Source organism: Ranitomeya imitator, chromosome 9 (assembly GCF_032444005.1).
Source record: "Ranitomeya imitator isolate aRanImi1 chromosome 9, aRanImi1.pri, whole genome shotgun sequence".
In the NCBI taxonomy this organism is placed as follows: Eukaryota; Metazoa; Chordata; class Amphibia; order Anura; family Dendrobatidae; genus Ranitomeya; species Ranitomeya imitator.
This window is the reverse complement of record NC_091290.1, coordinates 5,367,764-5,381,940: the sequence shown is the minus strand read 5'-3', so window position 1 is coordinate 5,381,940 and position 14,177 is coordinate 5,367,764. Positions and strand designations below refer to the sequence as shown.

General features: G+C 46.5%; 1 protein-coding gene across 5 annotated transcripts in view; it reads left to right on the top strand.

Annotated features, from left to right (window-relative positions):
* Positions 1–14,177, top strand: part of DENND2B (DENN domain containing 2B) — a 267,720-nt gene that overhangs the window by 203,415 nt on the left and 50,128 nt on the right. For all 5 annotated transcript variants that reach the window (XM_069739238.1, XM_069739239.1, XM_069739237.1 and 2 more), the window contains 7 exons: positions 3,502–3,650; positions 4,705–4,920; positions 6,462–6,558; positions 6,676–6,720; positions 7,620–7,804; positions 10,262–10,371; positions 10,472–10,541. In XM_069739238.1, coding sequence (XP_069595339.1) covers positions 3,502–3,650; positions 4,705–4,920; positions 6,462–6,558; positions 6,676–6,720; positions 7,620–7,804; positions 10,262–10,371; positions 10,472–10,541 — 872 coding nt within the window. The remainder of the gene's footprint in view (positions 1–3,501; positions 3,651–4,704; positions 4,921–6,461; positions 6,559–6,675; positions 6,721–7,619; positions 7,805–10,261; positions 10,372–10,471; positions 10,542–14,177) is intronic.

Below are 14,177 nucleotides of genomic sequence, written 5' to 3'. Positions count from 1 at the left end.
GTAGCTTGGGGTGCAGCTCTCGCGGTGACTAGAGTATCAGTCACGTTGTAGCTTGGGGTGCAGCTCTCGCAGTGACCAGAGTCGGATATGCTCCTGTTGTTGGGATCTGGTGACTTCCTTTCTGATATCAGACCCTTTCCCCCCAGTGTCCCCTCTCCGGCCGCTTCTTATCCTGACAATGGCAGACTGGTCCCAGAGCGGAGACTTGGCCGATGCCGTCCATCCGTATCCATGTGCAGAGTCGCTCTTGGGTATAAACCTGTAGTGAGAGGCGGTGGCACCGCTGCACCCCCACCGGATTCCCTCCTCTGGACGATGGGAGTGATGAGCTGCTGCCGCATTCTGCAGAGATTTGGAATAAATAGAATTTACTCCAGTTGCTAAATTCTCTCATTGAATTAATTTGGGACAGGAAGCGAAGGAAACGTTTATGTCCTAATCTCTCCAGTAATCATTTTATTAGCAGGAGAGCAGTCTCCGGTCTGACCGCAGTCCGCGGCTGCAGGTTTACCGGGCCACTATTATGTATCAAGGCCCATGGCACGGCAGACTGATTGGGGATGCTTACAGCAGCACAGAGGGTTTCAGCAGAAGAATGTGCTTCTCTTATCGGAGGAGGCAGAGGAAAAGGGTCCACAGCACAGAGTTTCTCCGGAGAGGAGCGTGCTAATCTTTTTGGCCATCACTGGTTGAAAGTAAAATAAGAAAGATAACAGGGTCCCAGCATTAGGGCAGTCCCACACGTCCAGATAATTCCGGTACCGGAATTATCCGTGTCCGTGTGCCCGTGCGTTTCTGTGGCACACGTGCGGCACATGTGTGCCCACTGGGTACCACACGCACCGTGCAGGAGACAGCGCTAAAGTTTAGCGCTGTCCCCTGCATCTGGTGCTGAAGCCGCGATTCATATCTTCCCTGCAGCAGTGTTTGCTGTAAAGATATGAATAATCCTTTTTTTTTTGTTTCTCGTGTTTAAAATAAAGGTCCATATCCCCACCCCCTGTGCGCCCGCCCGCTGTTCTTAAAATACTCACCCGGCTCCCTCGCTGGCTGGCGCTGCTTCCTGTCCTGGCCGCACCTTGTACTGTATGAGCGGTCACGTGGGGCCGCTCATTTAAAGTGATGAATATGCGGCTCCACGCCTATGGGAGGTGGAGCCGCATATTCATGACTGTAAATGAGCGGCCCCACGTGACCGCTCATACAGTACAAGGTGCGGCCAGGACAGGAAGCAGCGGGCGGGCGCACAGGGGGTGGGAGGGGGGTGGGGATATGGACCTTTATTTTAAACACGAGAAACAAAAAAAAAAGGATTATTCATATCTTCTTTACAGCAAAGACTGCTGCAGAGAAGATATGAATGGCGGCTTCAGCACCAGTGGGGGGGGACAGCACTTACAGTAGCGCTGTCTCCTGCACGGCACATGGACGTTGTCCGTGTGCGGTACGTGTTTTACACGGACCCATTGACTTTAATGGGTCTGTGTAATCCGTGCGCTCCCAAGAACACTGACATGTCTCCGTGTTTGGCACACGGAGACACTGTCCGCAAAAAATCAATGACATCTGCACAGATGCATTGATTTTAATGTGTCTACGTGAGTCAGTGTCTCCAGTACGTGAGGAAACTGTCACCTCACGTACCGGAGCCACTGACGTGTGAAACCGGCCTAACAGAGTATTTCAGCAGAATTATCCGCTGATCCTGTGGAAGTGACATTGTGGAATGAGCAGGATCACAAGCTGCACAGAGTATTTCAGGAGAGTTACAGGGAGAGGACCCTTCATGGAGTCATTAGGTCTGACAGAAAACTGGCTCAGTGGTCACAATTCTGTTCTTTCCTACAGTGAAGGAGAACTGCAGCAGAACGTGGCGACATTTCTGGGGAGACGATGGGTTCAGCAATGTATCATTGGTTTTCATCAGCCGTCTTCAGTCCGGGGTCACAGTATAACACGGCCGGTGCGATGGGACGTTACCGCACAGATCGGCCATTATTGTCTCATGCCCAGTCAGCGAGGCTCGGCTCACTAATCCATACAAGTCTCGGACTGCACTCAGATGTCATCCCAGTCCGATGTCCGGCCATGGAGGAGATGGAGAGTTACTTTCTCCGTCTCCTCCGCACCTGTGCTGCCGTTCTCTCGGAGGGTCAGAGCACTGACAATGGCAGCGAAGCTGGAAACCGGGGTCATTAGTAGAACGTATCCGATGCCGTCCGCTGCTGTCTCCAGCCTACAGAGAAGTTCAGAAACTTTACCAGTATTTGTGGATTATTTTTTCTGCCTTCTCAAGATCTCTGCTTGCTGTGAATGTGATCCTGCACTGCTGTCCTTGTCCCACAGGTGCACAGTCAGTTACAGCAATGTTACTACAGCCATTTGCAATGACTGTTTCTTCACTGACTGCCAGCAGAGCTCCTGAAAATGCTGAGAAGTTAAAGCAATAAGTGTCAGCGCTTTCCATTCTCCAGTTCTCAGGCCTGCATAGACTAAGCTCTTCATGCCCGTGGTTGTGGCCCGTGGTTGTGGCCCGTGGTTGTGGCCCGTGGTTGTGGCTCGTGGTTGTGGCTCGTGGTTGTGGCCCGTGGTTGTGGCTCGTGGTTGTGGCCCGTGGTTGTGGCTCGTGGTTGTGGCTCGTGGTTGTGGCCCGTGGTTGTGGCTCGTGGTTGTGGCTCGTGGTTGTGGCCCTTGGTTGTGGCCCGTGGTTGTGGCTCGTGGTTGTGGCCCGTGGTTGTGGCTCGTGGTTGTGGCTCTCGGTCCCCACGAAGTTCTCTGCTACATGACATGAAGGGGAGATAAGGGGCCGCCAGACATCCGGCAGGTAGGACGCCCACTTTGGAGGATCATGTATGAACACTGGTTTTGGGGATTTTGTCAGGATTAGGGTCTGGTTGACTTTTTCCGTTGTTCCCAGCTGTATACTTGCCCATCCCCGCACCATCCCTCAGCCCTACAATGGTGCCTGCTGCCCCCACAGACTGGGAGCACTGGTGGGCTCCGTTTCCATAGGGCGTATGTGGCCAGTGCGACGCTCAGGTATCCAGAACCCGAGTCTAGAACATGTCCCGGATTTGTAGGATCTGCAGGAATCATTCTTTGGCGTCTTCTCCCTGATTCCTGGGATTTGGGTTATTAATAATTCTGATCCTGATCCTCTCGCACGTCATTGTGGCTCAGATGCTGGAGGGGTTACCGGCCCCTCTCCTGCTGTAGGACTTCATTAGTCAGGGGGTAGATGGCAGCTCTTGGGAAGACCCCAGCCATTCCCGCTCTCCGGAGCCTGATCCAGAGAGACGGCGCAGCTGGCGGAGCTGCGCAGCGAATTCTTTGTGTGCGCTAGGTTGGATACGAGAGGACATGGTGCCAGATCCCAGCTGCAGATGGGGGAATGAGTCACGCAGGAATCTTCGGAGATTTTGCTGAGCGGTTCGCGTTCATTTCACATCTTCGTATTTTTCTAAACTTGAGTCTGTTTTTACTTCTCGGTTAAAAAACAAGGCGACTCGCCCAAGGAAAACCCTTACGAGGATGTGGACCTGAAGGGACGACACTTGGCCCGCAAATCCCAGCTGTCACCGGACAGTTCGAAGCCGCCGTCAAACAGGATGCTGAGGACGCCAGAGCGGAAGTACACGGCGCCCCCCCAGGTACGCAGCCCCCTCTGCGTCATGTACAGATGTTGGGCTCAGGACCCTGTAATAATAGAAAGTTCTGTTACCTACTGGGGGTCATATCCTCGCCATTGCTTGTTGTCCTTCTTGTACTGACTTACTACTTCTCCTAGTTCGGGGGTGTTATAGTTGTATCTGATATATTGCAGCAAACTATCAGGACAAATCTGTGCTGTTACCATTCATTAAAGCAAGCAGAGATGAGGATATGTAGCACATGGTTGGTTACAAAGTCTCTGACCTCTTTCCTATGCGACTGTTCATCTTTAGTTACATATCCCCCCAGCATGAACGCGTTCATTATATACAGGGGTTATAAGTCAGCCCTTCATGTTACCCCCCTCAGCCCCAGTGCAGGATGGATGCACCAGGCTGCTCTGTATGGACATGACACTTTGTTCTGTCTCTGCGTATCCTGTTCATACAGAGCAGACATTACTAATCGATCCTGCCGTTGCGCACAGATCAGACTGGTGGTACCAACCCTACCGTGGTGGTCCCCGAGAGGAGTTTCCAAAATGTATCAGTAGATCAATTCGTATAAAGTTCAGGGATCCACCGCTCGGTGACCGGAATCTGTGACCTTATACTGCGCTCAATGACTGCGGCGATTACTTACAGGGAATCATTCCAGTTATTCCACATATTATTTCTGCACCTCGTCAGATGCGACTGAATATTGCTGAATGTTCGTTTTCTGGAGCCAAGTGATTAACATAACGGTAATCCTCACTGATCGCCTCACATAATGAAATGTATCACCTGGAAGGGAAGACGTCGCAGTGTGAACTGTTACCAGGTGTTTGGATACACGCTGCAGTGTAAAGAAAGGCGGCCGCCGTTCCTTTTGACACCTGTAAATTTAGGAGGAAAACCTTCATTCTTTACACTGCAGGAAGAATAATGTTCAGAAGTCAACTTTTTTTTGTTGGAAACTGGGAAAACAAGTGACCCTAAAGCCATCCCTAGAGGGGCCTCGTTTACCTGTGTGGGCTCCTGCTGTCTCTAACGTCTACGCTCCTAACTTTAGGTGACGTCTAAAAGTGGCAGCCAGTCACTGCGAGTTGGAAATTCCTCCGAAAGAAAAGATCATCGTTCAGCTCGTCTGCCAAAGCGGCACAGCCATGATGACATGCTGCTCCTGGCACAGCTGACAATGCCACCGTCCCCCTCCAGCCTGAATGAAGACAGCCTCAGCACCACCAGCGGGCTCCTGTCGTCACGTCGGGCCCGGCGAGTCCCCAAGGTAAGCTCTTGATGGATGGTCTGCAGCGGCAATGTAAATGATCCCCTCACCCTAGTGCAGATTCGATGTATTGGTTAAAACTTAATTTACAAACGTTCTGCTCTTTCAAATAAAGCAATGAAATAAGAACAATTTAAATGGCCGAACACAGCTAGTATAACAAGTTGTCTCCCCAAATTCACCACAAAATGCCCCTTTTACTGACTCCTGCCGTCTTGGGATTATTCACCACTTCATGACCAGCCTCTGTAGTACTTTGTGGAGCCCTCTGGCTGTTATGGCCTGCTTAATCTCGGGCTGTTATGACCTGCTGCGCGTCTGGCTGTTATGACCTGCTTAGTCTCTGGATGCTATGACCTGCTGCATGTCTGGCTATTATGACCTACTGTGCCTCTTGCTGTTATGACCTGCTGTACCTATGTCTGTTATGACCTGCTTAGCCTCTGACTGCTATGACCTGTTGTGCCTCTAGCTGTTATGACCTGCTGTGCCTCTGACTGCTATGACCTGCTGTACCTCTAGCTGTTATGACCTTCTGAGCCTCTTGATCTGCTGTACCTCTAGCTGTTTTGACCTGTTGTACCTCTGGCTGTTATGACCCGCTGTACCTCTAGCTGTTATGACCTGCTGTACCTCTGGCTGTTATGACCTGCTGTACCTCTGGCTGTTATGACCTGCTGTACCTCTAGCTGTTATGACATGCTGTACCTCTGGCTGTTATGACCTGCTGTACCTCTGGCTGTTATGACCTGCTGTGCCTCTTGCTGTTATGACCTGCTGTACCTCTGGCTGTTATAACCTGCTGTACCTCTGGCTGTTATGACCTGCTGTGCCTCTACCTGTTATGACCTGCTGTACCTCTGGATGCTATGACCTGCTGTACCTCTGGCTGTTATGACCTGCTGTACCTCTAGCTGTTATGACCTGCTGTACCTCAGGCTGTTATGACCTGCTGTACCTCAGGCTGTTATGACCTGCTGTGCCTCTACCTGTTATGACCTGCTGTGTCTCTGGATGTTATGACCTGCTGTACCTCTGGCTGTTATGACCTGCTGTACCTCTAGCTGTTATGACCTGCTGTACCTCAGGCTGTTATGACCTGCTGTGCCTCTACCTGTTATGACCTGCTGTGCCTCTGGCTGTTATGACCTGCTGTACCTCTGGCTGTTATGACCTACTGTACCTTTGGCTGTTATGACCTGCTGTACCTCTGGCTGTTATGGCCTGCTGCATGTCTGGCTATTATGACCTGCTGTGCCTCTAGCTGTTATGACCTGCTGTGCCTCTGGCTGTTATGACCTGCTGTACCTCAGGCTGTTATGACCTGCTGTGCCTCAGGCTGTTATGACCCGCTGACTTTCTGGCTGTTGTCACCTGCTGCAGATCTGCTGCATCTGTATAACGTGATCTGACCCTTGGGACAACCACGGAGTGCAATAGACAGTGCAGTACAGCGGAATCGCTGATAATGGCTGTGTGATAAATGAGCAGCCATCATTGTGACTCTGGAGGACTAGTTTGTCAATAATCCTGTCTTGCAGCTCGTGCAGAGGATCAACTCCATCTACAACGCCAAGCGAGGCAAGAAAAGGTTAAAGAAGCTGTCCATGTCCAGCGTGGAGACGGCATCGCTGCGAGGTAGTGGATCATGTGACCTGATCATGTGACCGTGCTGCACGCGCCTGGTCTGAGATCTGTCGGTGGTTTATGGACCATCCCAGTAACGTTCACTGTGATATTTTCTTCTTTGTGCAGATGACAACAGTGAGAGTGAAAGCGACTCAGACGACCGCTTCAAAGGTGAGCAGCGAATCTGTGTAAAGCATGGTGGACAGACAGAGCGGCATTGTGCGTCTGATGAAGCAGGGAATTGCTGCTACGCCAGGCTCCAACACACCGTGCAACCCCGCTCAAGCCACATTGCTTCCACTATAAAAATGAATCCGAAGTCTTATTTCAGAAAAAAATCGTACATTTTTCTTATATGTAAATGAGCTGTAGAATTTATTGCTTCATTTAGACTCTGTAATTGCTCCTGGGACAACTTGGGTAACATCGTTTTATTTAAAATGGCAATAATGTGGTGTAAAGTCACATAACAGCGATGATCATAGCCGAGTGTAAGCCGACAGCACTGAGGAACACAAATGATTACAACAGTGACTTCTACCGAATGTTTCAGCCCTTCGTGTGCTGTTATAAACCAGACCAGAAGGGGGCGCTACAAGGTGAGTACGTTCCAAGAAAGGAGCGAAGTAGGAACAGGAAGATAAAGGTTCACCCTGCGGAGTTGTGCTAGGATCGATGATCAGATGGAAATGCTGCCGCTCTGTGCCGGGTCCGGCAAGGTGTACCGTCATCAGAACCATAAAGGCGCAAAACATCTAGTCAAGATGGCGCTGAGAGATACAGGTAATGATGCTTTATGGACAATGTCATCAATGACCGCGCGACTTCAGGACACACAGGCCCCCATTTTATCACATGAGTCTCTCATCGGCATCTCGACTGGATGTCTGGCACCTATATCTGTCCTGGAGACTGAGGGGCCACTTATCTCTATCCCTTTAAGGTTCAGTGCTCTAATAATATATATAACATATAAATATAAAATTCTGATTGATTATCTATCACCTGTGTGGTATCTCACCTTTCATAGGTGACATGTACTGACACTTGTCAATGGGCTCCTCTTTCAGCACATACCCAACGCCTGGTCCTCATCCAGTCCATGCTAAACAGAGCCCCCAGTTACCGAACACTGGAATTGGAGCTGATCGAATGGCAGGAGCGAGAGCTGTTTGAGTATTTTGTGGTGATTTCGATGAAGAAAAAACCTTCAAAAAACACCTATATCCCTGAAGTCACGTATCAGTTTCCCAAGGTATGTGTGTATAAGAATATAATACTGCCCCTATGTACAGGAATATAACTACTATAATACTGCTCCTATGTACAAGAATATAACTACTATAATACTGCCCCTATGTACAAGAATATAACTACTATAATACTGCCCCATGTACGAGAATATAACTACTATAATACTGCCCCTATGTACAGGAATATAACTACTATAATACTGCTCCTATGTACAAGAATATAACTACTATAATACTGCCCCTATGTACAAGAATATAACTACTATAATACTGCCCCTATGTACAAGAATATAACTACTATAATACTGCCCCCTATGTACAAGAATATAACTACTATAATACTGCCCCTATGTACAAGAATATAACTACTATAATACTGCTCCTATGTACAAGAATATAACTACTATAATACTGCTCCTATATACAAGAATATAACTACTATAATACTGCTCCTATATACAAGAATATAACTACTATAATACTACCCCTATGTACAAGAATATAACTACCATAATACTGCCCCTATGTACAAGAATATAACTACTATAATACTGCTCCTATGTACAAGAATATAACTACTATAATACTGCCCCTATGTACAAGGATATAACTACTATAATACTGCCCCATGTACGAGAATATAACTACTATAATACTGCCCCTATGTACAAGAATATAACTACTATAATACTGCTCCTATGTACAAGAATATAACTACTATAATACTGCCCCTATGTACAAGAATATAACTACTATAATACTGCCCCTATGTACAAGAATATAACTACTATAATACTGCCCCCATGTACAAGAATATAACTACTATAATACTGCCCCTATGTACAAGAATATAACTACTATAATACTGCTCCTATGTACAAGAATATAACTACTATAATACTGCCCCTATGTACAAGAATATAACTACTATAATACTGCCCCTATGTACAAGAATATAACTACTATAATACTGCCCCTATGTACAAGAATATAACTACTATAATACTGCCCCTATGTACAAGAATATAACTACTATAATACTGCCCCTATGTACAAGAATATAACTACTATAATACTGCCCCTATGTACAAGAATATAACTACTATAATACTGCTCCTATGTACAAGAATATAACTACTATAATACTGCCCCTATGTACAAGAATATAACTACTATAATACTGCCCCTATGTACAAGAATATAACTACCATAATACTGCCCCTATGTACAAGAATATAACTACTATAATACTGCTCCTATGTACAAAAATATAACTACTATAATACTGCTCCTATGTACAGGAATATATCTACTATAATACTGCTCCTATGTACAAGAATATAACTACTATAATACTGCCCCCTATGTACAAGAATATAACTACTATAATACTGCCCCTATGTACAAGAATATAACTACTATAATACTGCCTCTATGTACAAGAATATAACTACTATAATACTGCCCACTATGTACAAGAATATAACTACTATAATACTGCCCCTATGTACAAGAATATAACTACTATAATACTGCCCCCTATGTACAAGAATATAACTACTATAATACTGCCCCTATGTACAAGAATATAACTACTATAATACTGCTCCTATGTACAAGAATATAACTACTATAATACTGCTCCTATGTACAGGAATATATCTACTATAATACTGCCCCCTATGTACAAGAATATAACTACTATAATACTGCTCCCTATGTACAAGAATATAACTACTATAATACTGCCTCTATGTACAAGAATATAACTACTATAATACTGCTCCTATGTACAGGAATATATCTACTATAATACTGCCCCCTATGTACAAGAATATAACTACTATAATACTGCTCCTATGTACAAGAATATAACTACTATAATACTGCCCCTATGTACAGGAATATATCTACTATAATACTGCTCCTATGTACAGGAATATATCTACTATAATACTGCTCCTATGTACAGGAATATATCTACTATAATACTGCTCCTATGTACAGGAATATAACTACTATAATACTGCTCCTATGTACAGGAATATATCTACTATAATACTGCTCCTATGTACAGGAATATAACTACTATAATACTGCTCCTATGTACAAGAATATAACTACTATAATACTGCCCCTATGTACAAGAATATAACTACTATAATACTGCCCCTATATACAAGAATATAACTACTATAATACTGCTCCTATGTACAGGAATATAACTACTATAATACTGCTCCTATGTACAGGAATATATCTACTATAATACTGCTCCTATGTACAAGAATATATCTACTATAATACCGCCCCTATGTACAAGAATATAACTACTATAATACTGCTCCTATGTACAGGAATATAACTACTATAATACTGCTCCTATGTACAGGAATATATCTACTATAATACCGCCGCTGTGATACTTTTTTGCTGTGATACCCGTGTGTCTTCCACAGCTAGAGCGACCCACTAAGCAGATGCGGGAGGCGGAGGAGAGACTGAAGGCCATTCCTCAGTTCTGTTTTCCGGACGCCCGGGACTGGGTGCCGGTGTCGGAGTATAGCAGGTCGGTGGGGCCCCTGCGGTTTTGTATTCGAGTCTCATCCTTTTTATCTTGTGTCTGAATTCTTTGTTGGTTTTATATGTTTTTCTGACTTCTGTTGCAGCGAGACGTTCTCCTTCATGCTGACGGGTGAAGATGGCAGCAGGCGGTTCGGGTACTGTCGGCGACTACTTGTAAGTACCAAACACTTTCTCTTTTTTTACCTGTTGATGTGAAATGAAGATCTCATTCAATACTGGAGATCGCAGAGATGTCAGAACCTCTGAGGCCCGGTAACATAGAAGGTTGGATGCTTGTCCTGATCTGCAGCTTTCACAGCTGAGGGTTTGTTACAATATGGTTCAGCGTAAAATAATAAAAAATAAAAATGTTTTAGAAGCTGCAGACTGCAGCACAAATCTCCAGACTATACAGCTGGTGAGCAGTAGGGGTGTCCAGCCTCAGACTGTAAATGGTTAACCTGTGAGACCCCCCATCCTCGTTGTAGTCTGTACAGGACCCCCTTACCAGGGTCTTCCGCTCTGTAATTGGAGGAATACTCCCACCAGTGTTATTAGTCTCCCTGGTGACCGCTGTCCTGGATCCTGCGAGTTGTGCCGCCCTATTGTGCAATCACATCTTTATTTACCTTCACAGCTTTTGTTTGGTGCACGGCGCCACCCGCTGGAATGTGCACAGAGCAACCACAGGGAGCGCAGCACACGATGGGGGGAGTAGTGCTGTGTACCACGGGACAGCACTAGATACACGGCTCAGCAGACAGTATCACAGTGGGAAGGATTAGATACACGGCTCAGCAGACAGTATCACACAGGAGAGGATTAGATACACAGCTCAGCAGACGGTATCACACAGGATAGGATTAGATACACAGCTCAGCAGACAGTATCACACAGGATAGGATTAGATACACAGCTCAGCAGACGGTATCACACAGGATAGGATTAGATACACAGCTCAGCAGACGGTATCACACAGGAGAGGATTAGATACACGGCTCAGCAGTCAGTATCACACAGGACAGGATTAGATACACGGCTCAGCAGTCAGTATCACACAGGTGAGGATTAGATACACGGCTCAGCAGTCAGTATCACACAGGAGAGGATTAGATACACGGCTCAGCAGACAGTATCACACAGGATAGGATTAGATACACGGCTCAGCAGACAGTATCACACAGGATGGGATTAGATACACGGCTCAGCAGACAGTATCACACAGGATAGGATTAGATACACGGCTCAGCAGTCAGTATCACACAGGAGAGGATTAGATACACGGCTCAGCAGACAGTATCACACAGGATAGGATTAGATACACGGCTCAGCAGACAGTATCACACAGGATGGGATTAGATACACGGCTCAGCAGACAGTATCACACAGGATAGGATTAGATACACGGCTCAGCAGACAGTATCACACAGGATGGGATTAGATACACGGCTCAGCAGACAGTATCACACAGGATAGGATTAGATACACGGCTCAGCAGTCAGTATCACGCAGGACAGGATTAGATACACAGCTCAGCAGACAGTATCACACAGGAGAGGATTAGATACACGGCTCAGCAGTCAGTATCACACAGGAGAGGATTAGATACACCGCTCAGCAGTCAGTATCACACAGGATAGGATTAGATACACGGCTCAGCAGACAGTATCACACAGGATAGGATTAGATACACGGCTCAGCAGACAGTATCACACAGGATGGGATTAGATACACGGCTCAGCAGACAGTATCACACAGGATAGGATTAGATACACGGCTCAGCAGTCAGTATCACACAGGAGAGGATTAGATACACGGCTCAGCAGGCAGTATCACACAGGATAGGATTAGATACACGGCTCAGCAGACAGTATCACACAGGATAGGATTAGATACACGGCTCAGCAGTCAGTATCACACAGGAGAGGATTAGATACACGGCTCAGCAGACAGTATCACACAGGATAGGATTAGATACACGGCTCAGCAGACAGTATCACACAGGATAGGATTAGATACACGGCTCAGCAGACAGTATCACACAGGATAGGATTAGATACACGGCTCAGCAGTCAGTATCACACAGGAGAGGATTAGATACACGGCTCAGCAGACAGTATCACACAGGATAGGATTAGATACACGGCTCAGCAGACAGTATCACAGGATAGGATTAGATACACGGCTCAGCAGACAGTATCACACAGGAGAGGATTAGATACACGGCTCAGCAGACAGTATCACACAGGATAGGATTAGATACACGGCTCAGCAGACAGTATCACAGGATAGGATTAGATACACGGCTCAGCAGATTACAGCTCCATGCTTCTGTTGTTTTGTATGACCCCCGGTTATTTTCCATCATGGTGTCTTGTGAGAGGTCGATCTGCAGCCATTGGGGGTGTTGATGTGACACCCTGGGGTCTCGTTGTCTTTCAGCGCTCCTCATCTCCGATTTTCTGCAGATTGATGGCATCGCTGTGTGATAAATAAGGTTATTCCAGATTCCACTTATAAATGTTCTTTCTTCAGCAGATTTTATAATATTTGTGTTTCCGTCTCCTGGAGACGAATGTTCTTGCTTCTTCTGCACCAAATTAGTGATTTCAGCTCAATCCGGTCCTGCATGGACACTGCTGGTCATGAAGGGGGGCAGTAGAGTTCTGTTAGGCTACGTTCACACTAGCGTTGTGCGCCGCTTCGTCGGCGACGCAACGCACCGAAAAACTCGTGCAAACGCACGCAAAAACGCTGTGTTTTTAGACGCGTGCGTCGTTTTTTGACGAAAATCGGACGCAAGAAAAATGCAACTTGTTGCGTTTTCTTGGTCCGACGCTAGCGTCAAAAAAGACGCACGTGTCGGAAAACGCAACAAGCAAAAACGCATGCGTCCCCCATGTTAAACATAGGGGCGCATGACGCGTGCGTCGCCGCTGCTAGCGCGACGCACACTAGCCGAACGCTAGTGTGAACGTAGCCTAAGACGGCTCCGTACAAGAATCTAAACCTTCTTGCGCTTTTTCACAGGAACACAATCCTTGTTTCCAAGTCCCAGTTCACTTCTCCGATATCTTATCCAGTGTAGGAATGATGAGTCCTTTTCCCCATTTTTGTTAACATTGGGATCAGGTAACAGTTTTCATGTTCCCATCACCATCTACCTCCCAAAAGGGAAGAGGTTGTGCCAAAACAGTGCAGATTGAGACCACCCATGAGGAAGCACTAAGGGCTTGTCAGTGCAGCCGAAGTATGAAGAATGAGATGAGACAGTCAGCAGTAGATTTAGACTTCCCCTATTAGAGGTGAGACAGCTCATTGCTGCTTTGGACCATCCAGAAGGAATAGAGATGGATTATTCCACTCTAGGTCTATATGACCCACAAGGAATAGAAGTAAGCCAGCTAGTAGCCTATTTGGACCTTCTAAGAATAATGCAGATGAGCCAGCTAGAAGCATGTTTAGACAGTCCATGAGGGCTTGAGATGAGCCAATAGCAGGTTTAGACAGTCCATGAGGGCTTGAGATGAGCCAGCCAATAGCAGGTTTAGACAGTCCTTGAAGGCTTGAGATGAGCCAGCCAATAGCAGGTTTAGACAGTCCTTGAAGGCTTGAGATGAGCCAACAGCAGGTTTAGACACTCCATGAGGGCTTGAGATGAGCCAATAGCAGGTTTAGACAGTCCATGAGGGCTTGAGATGAGCCAATAGCAGGTTTATACAGTCCACGAGGGCTTGAGATGAGCCAATAGCAGGTTTAGACAGTCCTTGAGGGCTTGAGATGAGCCAGGCAACGGCAGGATTAGACAGT